The 13073-nt window shown below is 58.4% G+C and overlaps 2 protein-coding genes and 1 long non-coding RNA gene across 6 annotated transcripts in view; 1 reads left to right on the top strand and 2 right to left on the bottom strand.

Moving 5' to 3' along the window:
* The window catches only part of BAIAP2L1 (BAR/IMD domain containing adaptor protein 2 like 1), a 95694-nt gene extending 93835 nt beyond the window's left edge, over window positions 1–1859 (top strand). For all 4 annotated transcript variants that reach the window (XM_045460998.1, XM_045460996.1, XM_045460997.1 and 1 more), the window contains one exon: window positions 40–1859. In XM_045460998.1, coding sequence (XP_045316954.1) covers window positions 40–115 — 76 coding nt within the window. In that variant the 3' untranslated portion in view covers window positions 116–1859. The remainder of the gene's footprint in view (window positions 1–39) is intronic.
* Window positions 1860–1963: 104 nt separating this feature from the next.
* On the bottom strand, window positions 1964–12146 carry BRI3 (brain protein I3). The gene is made up of 3 exons (XM_045461003.1): window positions 11794–12146; window positions 11145–11247; window positions 1964–2454 (listed from the first exon to the last, which is right to left on the bottom strand). The coding sequence occupies exons 1-3, from the start codon at window positions 11933–11935 to the stop codon at window positions 2322–2324; spliced, it is 378 nt and encodes a 125-aa protein (XP_045316959.1). The 5' UTR covers window positions 11936–12146; the 3' UTR covers window positions 1964–2321.
* LOC123589220 lies at window positions 3190–5199 on the bottom strand. The gene is made up of 2 exons (XR_006708220.1): window positions 4537–5199; window positions 3190–3504 (listed from the first exon to the last, which is right to left on the bottom strand). It is a non-coding gene; the product is annotated as an uncharacterized LOC123589220 (long non-coding RNA).
* Window positions 12147–13073: the final 927 nt, after the last annotated feature.

Genomic DNA, 13073 nt, shown 5'->3' with positions numbered 1-13073 from the left:
AGTGTGTCTGCAGACGTGGTTTTTCCTCTCCCCCTGCAGCGGAGAAAACCCCTTCGCGACGGTGAAACTCCGGCCGACGGTGACAAACGATCGCTCTGCACCGATCATTCGATGAAGAGCAGGCCGGGAGCTCCAGTCCCTCCGACGTTAAGTTCTCACTTGCAAAATGATTTGTTGTTTGGTGTGCGCTTAACTGTTGCAAAGCTTCGCCAAAGGGTGCCTGATTTTAAATGTATTCCACTTGAGCAAATCGACGCATTTTCTCAATTTAACATAGTTGGGTTGATACATTTGTCTTCAATAATAGTCTAGTGACCCACTCAAATCAGTGAAAATATTTTCTTCCCATTCTGTCAGAAGACCATAAATTTGGTTCCAATCCTTACTGTATCATTTTTTTTAATATTCTGTGATTATTTTTTAATAGAATGAGGGATAGTCTGCTTTCGTGACCAGCTCTCTGCATGAAATGAGCACAGTTTTATTTTAAAAAGCATGTGCTCTTATCTAGCGTTATAACATTATCTAAAGGAAAGGTTGTGTAAAGTTGCATCTTAGCATGCAAATCATAATTTTAAGCAATATAAATTATGAATAGTCTATAAAATTTAATTTTTTAACTTAAAAATTCTTAATTTTTGTTTAATCAAATGTAGAGCTACCTAAGATGGAGAAATCCCCAAGTTCCCCTTGATTTAGACATAGCTACAGAGCACGGAGGTGTTTTGCCTGTCCCTGTCACGGCCACGTTTAGTACTTGCATAACCCCAGAGCTACGGACTTTGGTAGCTGGGAGTCACCGACTGGATTCCCCAATGAAAACACACCCGACTGTGCTGCAGGTGATGGGCGTCACTCACGTGTGTAAGGACCCTGCGTGTGCAGACCCAGGGCGTTCTCGCTAAGCCGGCTGACCAAAGCTGCCTCCATCGCTGGTGTACTCTGAAACCCCTTGGGGTCCAAGTTTCTCCATTTCTGAGTCGGGTACGGACACACCTACGCACGCCCCGAAACAGCGCGTACAAAGCCATATGCCCAAGTCTCAGCAGCCAGGATGGGAAGTTCTGCATTTCACCCGAGACCTGCCCTGTGCCCTCAGAACCCGGGGTGTCCCGTGCCAAGGGACCTTGGAGCGAGTGGCCGAGTTGATCTCTGGCTGCCAGGGATCGGGCCCTGTTTGGGAGGAGTGCAGAATCAGGACTCACACCCAGGCCATTCACTGTGTGTGGGCGAAGAGGGCCCTGTTTTTTTTTATCACAGCCCCTTTGGTCTCGCCGTAACTATCAACGTTTTTCTAGACACTTGAAACTAGTCTTGGGCAAACGCAGGTAAACCAGTGTGTGTGCGTGCCACTTCTCGTTCTTGCTCCTGTCCTGGCCGGGTTGGCAAACCAGACGAGGTCCCCAGGAGCTGAGGAGTCAGACCCGTGTGAGGGCTCTCCAGGGGCTGAGTGGTTGGCGGGCAGTACACCTGTCTTGAGGAAAGACGCTCCAGCCAGGAAAGAAAACACGGTCCACTTTAGTTAAGTGGTCCACTGCTCCTCTAAGAGGAGGGTTCACGGAAGCCCGGTATTTTCAACAGGGGGGTGGGGGGGGTGGGGAGGGTTTAAGACACAGCCCCGGTGTGTTACAGGGGGTGGGGGCCCTGGGCTCCAGAGCTCCGCTCTCTGGGATCCTTTGGCTTCATTACAGATTATTAGGTGTGGTCTGCGGGGACCCGTTCTGCACCTCCAGGGAATGGGCTGCAGCGGGCACCCACCTGCCTCACGGAGGGCGGGCGGGCGGGCTTGCCTCAGGCCCCGGGCATGGAGTAATGTCAAGGTATTATGTTTCGTTATAATAATAAAACTTCGAAAAGCACATTCTCTGGAGCTGCGGATGCCTACAGAGGACTAGATCAAGATCGGCCACGATGGACAGTGTTGAAGCCAGGCGCTGGGTAGGTTATTCTAGTCTGGTCACAATTTCCAACGTCCACACAAGTTTATTTATACAAGTGGCAGTGTGCACACCAGGCAGAACCAGGTCAACAATGGTATGAATCTCATTTATTTAAAACAGTATTTCTCACCTTTCTCAAATTGAAGACTGCAAAAAATAGAAGCAGTGCTTTATTGAGTTGTCATTCACCCCGAAGCAGTGCTGCTGCGTCCCCACGCCGTGACCCCTGCGCCCCACGAAACCGCAGCTCACGCGCACGCCGTCTGTCCCGCCTCACTTTACAAAACAGTCCTGGAAGCTTAATCAAATAAAGCTACTGTACACGACATTTACATTAGAAAAAGACAGCTGGATGTAGGAAAGCCAGGTGTGTTGTTCCCTTTAAGTGAAGTTTGCTCCACAGTTGGGGCATCTTCGCTTCCTCAAGGCAAAACAGCAGATGAACCCAAACGGGAACAAGATGATGGCCAAGAAGATGCCCAGGAAGGTGAAGGAGTCCTCCAGAACCCCGACTCTGCAGAGAGAATGGGGGGGCACGCGCGTTAGGGTCCCCGGCAGAGCCCGAGGCTGGACCCAGTTCTGTACCCACCCCACACCCCAGCACAAGAAGGGACTGAGGCCGCGAGGACCCAGGGCCCCGGGTGCCTCACGGTGACCAGGTCCACAGAAGCAGCCTTCACCCCTCCAGCAACAAACCCCCGGCCTCTTACACATGCCCATTTACCCAGGGGAAGGCTAGCTGCCGCTCTCAGCCGCTACGTTACCTACAGGAATTACCACTTACAAAGAAAAGAACGTTCAGTTGCCACATAACCTGCCGTGTTTTCTCCTCCGTCACAAAAGGAAGAACAAGAAGCAAATGCTAGTTTCTATAAAAATTCTTGTATCTCTGAAAACAAGACCCAAGAAAACCGTATCATTTTAGAGTTTTTCTCCCCAGTGTTGAAAAGTTTTATTCTTCTATTCCTTAGAAGGAAATTCCAAAAACTTATGAAGCTTAGAATTCAGACTTGGGGGATGGGTACAATAGATTTTAGTGAACAATTAAAATCAGCCATATTCACAACGTCTGGAAGAAGGCAGCACTTAACAGGGTGCCTGTGTGCTCAGTCAGTTAGGTGTCTGACTTTGGCTCAGGTCATGATCTCGTGGTTCGAGCTCCGCGTCGGGCTCTGTGCTGATAGCTCAGAGCTTGGAGCCTGCTTCAGATTCTGTGTCTCCCTCTCTCTCTGCCCCTCCCCTGCTTGTGCTCTCTCAAAAATAAATAAAATCACTTAAAAAAAAAAAAATAAAAGAAAAAAAAGCAGCATGTATCTTGAGAATTTAATCTGTTTCTTCAAAAAGTCAAGTTTACCTTCAATGCGCACAACACACAATCACCACAAGGTGCCTCCGGGCTATCACCTCAATCATAAGCCATGCGAGCACAGGTTCAGTGATCTGAAGTCACCACTCACATTCCAGGGTCCTTTTCAAAGGCTCGCTCCCAAAGGTGGGAAGCAAGAGCCGTGTGCTCAACTCTGCCTCTGCTCCTTAGGCTACTTCTGGAAAGTTCTGGACACAGCTGAAATTAAAATGAGAGCCGCAATAGCCAGCTCAGCCCTAATGAGAAACCCATCACATTCCGGAGACCGAGGAAGAGCCGGTGGAAACAAACTCTCCCAGACAGCCGGGGACGCCTCTAGCCCTGTCTACCGCGATGCGAACCAAGGGCTTTTAGTGAACAGGGCCCTTCACCAGATTTCACAGGAACAAATGTGCCAAAGTGCCCAGGGCTGAGTACTGAGAAGGAATAAAGGAGGGGCTCCACGGGGGGACAGGAGCTGGGGAGTGAGCAGGAAGACCTGACCCACTCCTTGCTGGGGAGGCCCCCACTCCGGTGCCCCCTGCCCCGGGTTCATCCCAGCTGCCTTGGTCTCCCTAAAGCCAGGTCTCCCCTCCGTGCCTCAGCCTGTCTTCAAACACTGCTAAGGATCTCTTGTGCCCTTCCAGAATGTTCTGGAAACAGCTGCTTCTCCTTTTGCCACCTTGTGTGGTGCAGAGGAAGGTTCGGCTTAATAGAAGCACCCAACAGAAGGCTTCCTCCACTCAAAATGCCAAAGCTGCTAATGCTGCTCCTTCTGAGGGCCACACTGCGCCCAGCCCTACGGAGCAGGTGGGGGAATTGTGAGAAACCAGACTAACAGGCCTGGTTTTCCACTGCTTAAAGAAAAAAATCAAACTCAATGCCCACTTCTCTTCCTACCCACTCAGGAGAGGGTTGCCTGAAACTTCCACAATGGACAGACAGGAGGGTCACAAGCGCTTCCCCAGGTGCTGGTCCTAACACACTAGTTCCCCTGATAAACTGCAGAAAAGGGGGGGGGGATGGTTCTCTGGTCAATTTGGGGAAACTCTCTCCCCATCCTGGTATCACAGCGCACAGTAGTTTAGGAATGGCTCTGAGAAGTCCTGTAGTAAAGCCATTTGTTGAACTGTTGTTTCAACCGGCATTTCCCAAACCGATGTGTGTGCTGAACGGTTAGACTGGACACAGGCAAGGCCAGATCTGGGGGAAAGTTAATCAGTAGGCCTGAATTTCTCTCAGCGGAGTTACCTTTCCTTGAGAGCACGCACCAGCAGAGAGTGGGGAGAGGATCCCAAGCAGGCTCTGCACTGTCAGCACAAGAACCTGGCACGGAGCTCGAACCCACGAACCTGGAGGTCATGACCTGAGCCGAAATCAAGAGTCAGACTTGCTTAACTGACTGAGCCACTCAGGAGTCGCCTTTCTAAGGACTGCAAAGGCGGTCGGGTCGCTACACTGCTCTCGGGCCCTCCCATGGCTGCCCCTGCCCGTGGGAGTCCGGACGCAGCTGCGCGGGGCCCACCTTACACCTGCCCCACCGGAAAAAGCACCTAAGGCCATGCTGCCAAAGTCAGGGGTGAGTGAGGCTGTGGGCCACCAGCTGTGTCCCCACACACAGGGAGACTGGACAGGCTGCCCCGGGCAGGGAACACACCTGCTCTGTCCACAATCCCCGCCCACAACTCCTGCAACTACTGATGCTAATCAAGCCACTAACAGAGCAGCTGGAAGCAGCCGAGGGCCCTGTACCAGTTGGGAGTTATGGCACCACCCAGGTGCCACTGTCCTTCCTCCTGGCCTCTAGCAACGTTCCACCTACAGCTGAAGTCCCGGGAACCACACCAGTTCACATGTTCGGTCAGAATGTCCAAGGAAACAGCGGGGGACAGGGGCGAGCCGGGCCTCACAGCTGGGTCACCTGCACCAGCACAGAACCTTGCAGAGAAGACTGCCCTCTGGAGGAGCAGAGGGTGCCTTGCCCAGCGTCCCCTCCAGGGGCCAGTGAGGCCCGAGGACCGGGACTACGGGGCTGAGCACCCACCCAAGCTGGACACTCCATGTCATCTCGTGTCAGGATCCAACCTGTCGAGAGGCACAGCCTAGAATCCGTGGTGTCTGCTCAGAGGCTCCAGGTGTCCGGCGGGAGGCTGGGGCCAAGGCCTGTCCTGTCGTCCTCAGTGCCCTCAAGTGGGTGCGTGTGGGCAGCCTGCACCCCTGGCTACAGGAGCCCCCCACCACCCTGCTCCGCCCCAGCTGGGTGCAGTCTCCCCGGCGGTGCGGGGGCCGGGAGCTACCCACGCTGCCTGGCAGGCCCGCCGACGTGAACCGCCCATCCTGGGGGCTGCTTTTCCCGGATGCTCCAGGGCCCGCCCACCACCAAGCGCACCCGGGAAGGCTGGTCACTCTCGCCCAGGCCCTCGCTGCCCTGGTGCCCGGGGGACCGGCCCCCCTGCTCAGCCCCCGGCAGCTGCTCTGGGAACCTAAAGGGCAAAGTGAGGGTAACACGGGCTGAACCGGCCCACCTCCATTTCCCGGACACGAGTAACACCAGCCTGCGGTGCTTTCCATCCAGACCTGTCACTCACTGTCACCAGAGCACAGCCCAGCTCGCACCATTCACCTTAGGGGCCATCCCTGCCAGCAAGTCTGCGACCAGACCACCTCCCACAAGACAATGACCAGAACCCAACCTGGCTTTGAAGCCTGAGGGACAAAGGGACGGCCAGCAGGAGCCTCCAGCTCTCGGGCACCACACTTCCCACTGGAAAGAGTCTTACCCACAATTCCAAACAGCAGAAAGCTCTGAGGAAACTTTTTTCATAGGCTTACAGGAAACTCACCTGGCAGCCCCAAGTGACCTGAACTGATGTGGCCATTGATGGTCATGCCTTCACTTAACATGAATATTCACGTCTTGCTACAAAAATATTAATGTTTTGGGGCGCCTGGGTGGCGCAGTCGGTTGGGCGTCCGACTTCAGCCGGGTCACGATCTCGCGGTCCGTGAGTTCGAGCCCCGCGTCAGGCTCTGGGCTGATGGCTCGGAGCCTGGAGCCTGTTTCCGATTCTGTGTCTCCCTCTCTCTCTGCCCCTCCCCCGTTCATGCTCTGTCTCTCTCTGTCCCAAAAATAAATAAACATTGAAAAAAAAATTAAAAAAAAAAAAAATATTAATGTTTTGACCAAGAGTAATGCCCCAGACCTCAAAAACAATGCTGACATAATTTAGTTTTTAAAAATCCAGACTCTTCTGGGCGCCTGGGTGGCTCAGTTGGTTAAGACTCCAACTTCGGCTCAGGTCATGATCTCCTGGTTGGTGAGTTCGAGCCCCACATTGGGCTCTGTGCTGACAGCTCAGAGCCAGGAGCCTACTTCGGATTCTGTGTCTCCCTCTCCCTCTCTCTCTCTCTCTCTCTCTGTCCCTCCCCTGCTCACACTCTGTCTCTAAGATAAATTAAAAAAAATTTTTTTTTAAATCCAGAATCTTCTGAACTGAGAAACATAATCTGATCTCTGGGCCATTCTTGATGCAGCGACACTCCAGGTTACAGAGCAGACCTGTCCTCAGTTACAGTCCCCATGTGGCCACCACAGGAGGGATGGGATGCCATGTCCTGGCCATCTCCTGCCGGCCTCTCCCAGCTTCCCACACTCTTCTCCCCAAACCCCCCCGGAAAGGCCCCAATCAGTTCAGGACAAAGTTTCAACTCTTTCAAAGTGGCTCAGAATCCAAACTGAGCAGGTTGCTCTCGCTGAGGATGGAAGGCCCCGCCCCCATTCTTGAGCAACAGATTGTGTGGTTGTATGTGGGTGTGGGTGTGTGTGGTTGGGTGGCCGGCAGGGGCGGGGCGGGGGGGGGGGGTCAGGGAAGTTGGGGAAATAAGGAACTTGACAAATGCTGAAAATGCTTATTGGATGTCTGACTCATCCTATGGAGAGAGGGGCCGCCCGCCATCTATCCAGAGCGGGCCTGGGTGACGCGCTGGATGGGCAGGACGACAGAGGCCCTGCGTGCACGGGGGTCCTGCTTCACAAGGGACGGCAGCATGGGAGGCCCGAGCCCACACGTCCCAGGAGGTCCCGAGGCTGGGTGCCGGATTTCCCCACCTCCCGCTTTCCTCACAGCAGCCCCGCCCAGGGCTTCCCAGTCCCCTCCCCGCCACCGGGGGACCTGGTACCATGAGCTCCAGCCGCCCCCCGGTTCAGCCGCCCCCGGTTTGTCCCCAACTACTCACTCGTTGAGGCAGAACGCAGCCCGGGGGCAGTGCCCAGACCAGCCCTCACCTGAAGGACTAGCCTCTGTGGGGAAAGGGAGCGGTGGGGACTTCTCGGGGTGGGGAGCAGATGCCCCGGCATGCGGCCACCCAGGTCAAACCCTCCCGCCTGGCGCATCTGTCCGGCCTTCTGCGGTCCCAGGGCCTCCCCTGCAAACAGGCTGCTGGCAGCTCTGAACGGCCTCACACCTCCCCGAGCAGATCACAGGGCGGGGCGAAGGGGTCTTCCACGACCACGGCCTCTGGAGGTGCCGCGGGCCACCCCGGCTCGGTCCTCGGCCCGCAGACGGGAGGCGGCCCCACGCTCCCTCGAGTGCTCCCACGGGCTGCACGGCCCGCTGAGTCCCGGCTCACCTGGGAGCTACTCCCCCTCCTCCGGGACCGAGGACCGATGAGACGGTGCCCACAGATCCCTTCCTCTCAGGACCCCTCCACACACTCCACCACGTCCCCCCACGTCCCGTGTCATACCCTCACTGCCTGCCTGTGCCCCCACCGGCTCTACCAGGGTCACCAGTCCCCTCCACGCTGACCACCCCAGGCCACGTGCACCTTACCGCTGGCTTCAGGCGACATCTGACCCTGATCTGTTCGTGGCGCCTCTCTCGGCTTCCAAGGCCCCACTCATTCCCAGATCTCCTACCCCCTCTCTGGTTATCCCCGAAACTAAATACCCGAGGACGCCCAGCCGGTGTCAGTGGGGAACCCAGAGCAGGCCAGGCCCTGCGTCTGCTGCTTTACGCGCGCTCTGGCCTTGACCCGTGCTGCTCAGAGCGCCTTCTCCACGGGCGACCCCAGCACAGCCCCTGGTGCACCCAGCCGGGCCTGGTATCCCGGACTCTCGGTGCCACCTCCCTGGAGTCAGGATCCAGGCACAGCCCACACCCCCCCAGGGGAGGCCCAGCTTTGGAGAGCCCGGGGGCCTGGCTGAGCAAGACGGCACCCAGTCCCGGCGGGCAGGGCAAGAAGGAGCACGCTCATCCTCTGGGCTCACACGAAAAGCTCTCTTGCAGCCGACTAAAAAGGGAAGACAGAGTCAGGCTGCTTAAGATGATGGCCAAGTGACAAGGGACACAGGCCTCTCGCGCCAAGCCTCCCTCAGAAGAAATCACAGACGTGTGACTTGGGCAAATCGCTGCCAAGCTACCAGGGAGGGAAGGGGACAGAGCCTGGCGGGCTGCACGGAAAGGGACAAAGTACAGTCACAAGACAGTGTCCTGTCTCCCAACTCTAGACACCGTGCCCAGGGGCCACCTCTCCATCCTGCCCAGAGAGGAGCGGCCTCAAGGCCACGCATCCACTCCTCAAACCACAGGAGAGCCTCCCTAGGAAGCACCCAGACTCTCCCTCCTTCCCGCTGCCCACCTCCCTTCCCCCACCCCCCCCCACCCCCCCACACTCCCCCGTGCTGCAGAGGCACAGAAAGGACCGCTCCCCAGACAGGAGGGCGCTGCCGGCAGGGGGCAGGCAGGGGGCAGGGATGCTCTTGCACGAAGAACCCAAGTAAGTGCTGGAGGGGCCCTTAGCTCTGGCATCCATCCTTCTTGGGCCACAGAGGAATGTGCCAAGAGGGAGTCCGTGTGTGGTCCCAACACAGTTCCCGGACTTGCTCTCAGAGCACCCACTCCTCGCTGCCTTCCGCCCAGAGGAGGAAGGACGGGGATCCCCACACAGAAAGAAAGAAGCCTGTCTCCAACACAGGAGTCCCGCACCTCAGCCTTCAGGCAGCCTGACCTTGATCGGGATTCTGCAGGACTGGGGCTCTGGGACCCGAGGCAGCAGAAGCCACTGGCCCCCAAAATGACAGAGCTCCCACCCCAGGGAAAGTCCTCCCCATCTGGCAGCAGCCACGTGGGCCTTGCTGCTGGTCTGTGCACAGGCACGAGGGCCAGGAAGGGGGCTTCAGAGAGCATCCCAAGATGCTCCCGTTTCCCAGAAGGGAAAACAGGGCCAGGATCTGAACCCAGTTCCTCCAGCAGGCTGGGCACTGGGACAGAACACTCGGACGTAGCGTGGAGGCCAGGAAATCCCAGACCGCTCTGCTCCAGACAGACCCCCTCCCCCGACCCCCCTCTAGTCTGCTGGCCTGACACCACTCCCTAAACTTGGGAGATCACTCAATTCTCCCACCCAAAAATAGGCCTTTGGAATCCTCCAGCTGGCCCAAGTGGGGACAGCACTGTGCAAGCAGCCAGGGCTCTGAGCACCCGGGACCGCCTCAAAGCCAAATACAGCGGGTTTCCCCTCACCCACCTGCGCCCAGGCCACAGGCCTTCTTCCCACCCTTGGGCCCTTAAACCCCAACAGCTGTGACGCCCCCAGGTGCCCAAGAAGAGAAGGGCGGTCAGGAGGGTGCAGGTCATTGGCCCTCCACCCGCCCCCTCCGTGTCCTCCAAAGGCGCATCAGAGGGGCCTGTTCCGAGGGGCGCCCGGGTGGCTGGGCCAGTTAAGTGTTGGATTCCTGGTTTTGGCTCGGGTCGTGATCTCGTGATCTCGTGCTTCGTGAGTCTGAGCCCCAGGTCAGCCCAGCGCTGACTCCGAGCTGATGGTGCAGAGCCTGCTCGGGAATCTCTCTCCCAGCCTCCCTGGCTCACATGTTCAACCTTTCTCTCCAAGTAAATAAATAAACTTGAAAAACCCAGAAAACAAAGAGAGATGCCTGTTCTGAGTTTACATACGAGGCACGTGGCCAGCCCACGGCCCCAGGGCCCCCTGCCCACAGCCCTCTTTACTAAGTACTCAGTTGGCTCTGGGAGTCCCCCTCCTCTCCTCATCTCTGCGATGCCCCCCCCTCCTGGACGGCACTCACCCCCCACTCGTTACCCCTGTGACTCTGAAACCTTTAACTTCCCCTTGACTCCACCCTGGGCCTTCCAGATACACCTGTGACACGAAGCCTAAGTGTAAACCAGTGTTTCTCAATTCCATCTCTGAGACTTCCAACTTCCTCCTCCCACTCAAGAGGCTGACCTGGACTCTCTCGCATCAACCAAGGGCAAGGACCAAGTCTTACCCGAGTCTGACTCCTACAGACACCTGCCAAACTCCAGAGGCTCTGGTTTGAGAATACGGAAAAATCGCTCCTGCCCCAAAGAAGCCCGGTGTTTCTGTCCTCCTCCAGCTGACCGCCCTGCAGGGGATGAAGCAGCCCTCAAGGAGGGTGCTCCCCTGGCCTCCTGGACCCTCCGGCTGCTTGAACACACTGGCCACTGGGGCTTTCCTAGCTGCCCCTTCCCAGCAAAATGAAACCTTTCACCACCTTCCAGAATCAACTGCAAAGCAAACTTACACGTCCTAGAACCAGGGACATGAGACATTAACATTTCTACATCCCACTCATTTGGGACTCGGTGGCCCCAAAAGCACTCTCCTCAGGAAAGTGAACCCCTCCCCTATGACCCGTGCGACGTGTTTAGATCTAAGGACAAAAGAACCCTCTCTCCCCCACACCGCAGGTCAGTAGCTTGTCCCGAGACAAGACTAGCCCACTTCCGAACGAGTCCGCCTCTCTGAGATTCTGGGTGTGTGTTCTCGGGATGGGGGGGGGGGGGGGGGGGGGGGACAGCCCCCGGGCGGTGACATACCTGCAGACCGGGCAGCCTCCAACGACAACGATAGAATTGGCAGGATACCTGGTGACATTTCGACTGTGGATGTTGTAGACCCTGGGGTGGTGGGTGGGTATCCCTGTGGGCAGGAAGGCACGTGAGAAGGAGGCAGGGAGGAAATCTGGGAAGCGTGAGGACTACTCCTACCTTTCCCCCCGACCTCCCCCCACTTATCCTTTCCAAAAACAAGACGACAGCCGCCTTCGCCGAGAGCCCGCGACGGGCTTAACCGGGTGCAAACTTGCAGACGGCACCTGGTTAACGAAGTTAATTGGCAAGACGGCCGTGGCGCGTCCCCGAGAAGGGCCTGCCTGGTGCTCGCGAATCCCGCCCCCGGGTAGGCAGAGGGCCGCACGGCGGGATCCCGCTGCGGGAGCCTCACCCGCCGCCCCCGTCCCCACCGGCTCGCGTTCCCGGCCCCGGGGAGGCTCCTCGGCAGCACCCGCGCGGGGACCCCCCCCCCCCCCCCCCCCCCCCCCCCCCCCCCCGCCGAGCACGGCCGGGCCGCGCCCCCCGCCGCCGCCGCCGCGTCCGGAGAAAAGTTGGTTTCGGGGTTAAAGGTCGCCACAGCACGGAGCCCAAAGTTTGCTCCCGGCGCCCCCCCGCCCCCGCCCGCCGGGCGCACCTGTGACGAGGTAGGGGTAGGGCGGCGGCGGGGGCGCGGCGGGGATGGCACCGTAGCCGTGCGGGCCGCACGCGAAGTCGCCCTGGCCGGCCTCCAGGTTGTAGGCGGGCGGCCGCTCCTGCAGCAGGGGCTTGTGGTCCATGGCGGGCGGCGCCCACCGCGCCCGGCCCGGCTCCCGCCCGGACTCCCGCTCGGACTCCGGCTCCCGCGCCGGCTCGGACTCGCGCGGACGCCCGGACCCGCCGGCGGGACCCGCTCCTCGCGGGCGGCGGCGGCAGCGACGGCGGCTGCGGGGCTGGGCCCCTCTCGGAGGCGGGCGCCGCGGGCTTCCCCTCCGCGCCTCCCCCCCGGCCAGTCACAAGACCCGGGTCACGTGGCGCAGCTCCCGGCTGGGGGTGCGGCGCGGGGCGGGGCCGGCGCGGCGTCTTAAAGGGGCCGCGCCCGCCCCGGGCCACCCGCTAGGCCGCCCGCCGCCTTGACCCAGCGCTCTGCCCTGCGCCGCTTCCGCGGCCCCCAGACCTCCCACCGCGAGGAGACTGCCCGCCGCACAGGGGGCTGGGGGGAGGTGCCGCACTTGGGTCGTGACTTTTATGGCCCGCGGACCCTGCCCCTTCCAGAGCCGGGGTCGGCCCCACCCATCTCCTAGCGGAGACCCCGGTGGTAGGCGGGAGATCCGATGGCCCGAGCCCATTCACCACGGGGAAGGGCAGGGACCCGGGGCGGCCTGGAGGAGGGTCCAGGATGGGCGAGTCCCCCGGCTGTTATCTATCCTGGGCAAAGGAGCGGGGTGGGGGGAGGGGCTCCGCGTTCCGAGTGACCCCGGATCCCAATCAGGGCCGCGGCCGGGGTCAATGGAAGCTCAAACCCCTGCGGGAAGAAGCAGGGCGCGCATCTGAACGTTGCCTGCTCCTGCTCGGCTGATGCTCATTCCCTCGATTTTCGTCTTGACAAATTAGATCATTTCTAGGAGTTGCGGCCACTGATTACAAATAACTCCCCATTTGGGGACAAAACCCTAGCTATTGAGCACCTCCTACGTGACAAGCACTGTTCCGGTTGTTCCTCGGTTTCACTCATCGGCACAACAACCCGGGAGGTACTTATTAGCCCTGATTTACGGGCCCGGGCCGGGGACAGAGGCTCAGACAAGGGGAGTGGCCTAAACTTGGCGCAAAGACCAACCACTCGGTTGGGTTCCCTCAAAGAAGCATTTTCCCCGTCACCTGCTAATGCTTAATCGGTTTGTAAAAAACTTAAAAAATAAAGATCTGAATTTGTAG

Source organism: Leopardus geoffroyi, chromosome E3 (genome assembly GCF_018350155.1).
Source record: "Leopardus geoffroyi isolate Oge1 chromosome E3, O.geoffroyi_Oge1_pat1.0, whole genome shotgun sequence".
Lineage (NCBI taxonomy): Eukaryota > Metazoa > Chordata > Mammalia > Carnivora > Felidae > Leopardus > Leopardus geoffroyi.
This window is presented reverse-complemented; position numbering and strand designations above follow the sequence as displayed.

Coding starts and splice junctions, on each gene's coding strand:
- BRI3 (XM_045461003.1), bottom strand. CDS start 11,935: ATGGACCACAAGCCCCTGCTGCAGGAGCGGCCGCCCGCCTACAACCTG. Junction 11,248..11,793: donor CTACCCCTACCTCGTCACAG/GTGCGCCCGGCG, acceptor TCCTGCCCACAG/GGATACCCACCCACCACCCC. Junction 2,455..11,144: donor GGAGGCTGCCCGGTCTGCAG/GTATGTCACCGC, acceptor TTCTCTCTGCAG/AGTCGGGGTTCTGGAGGACT.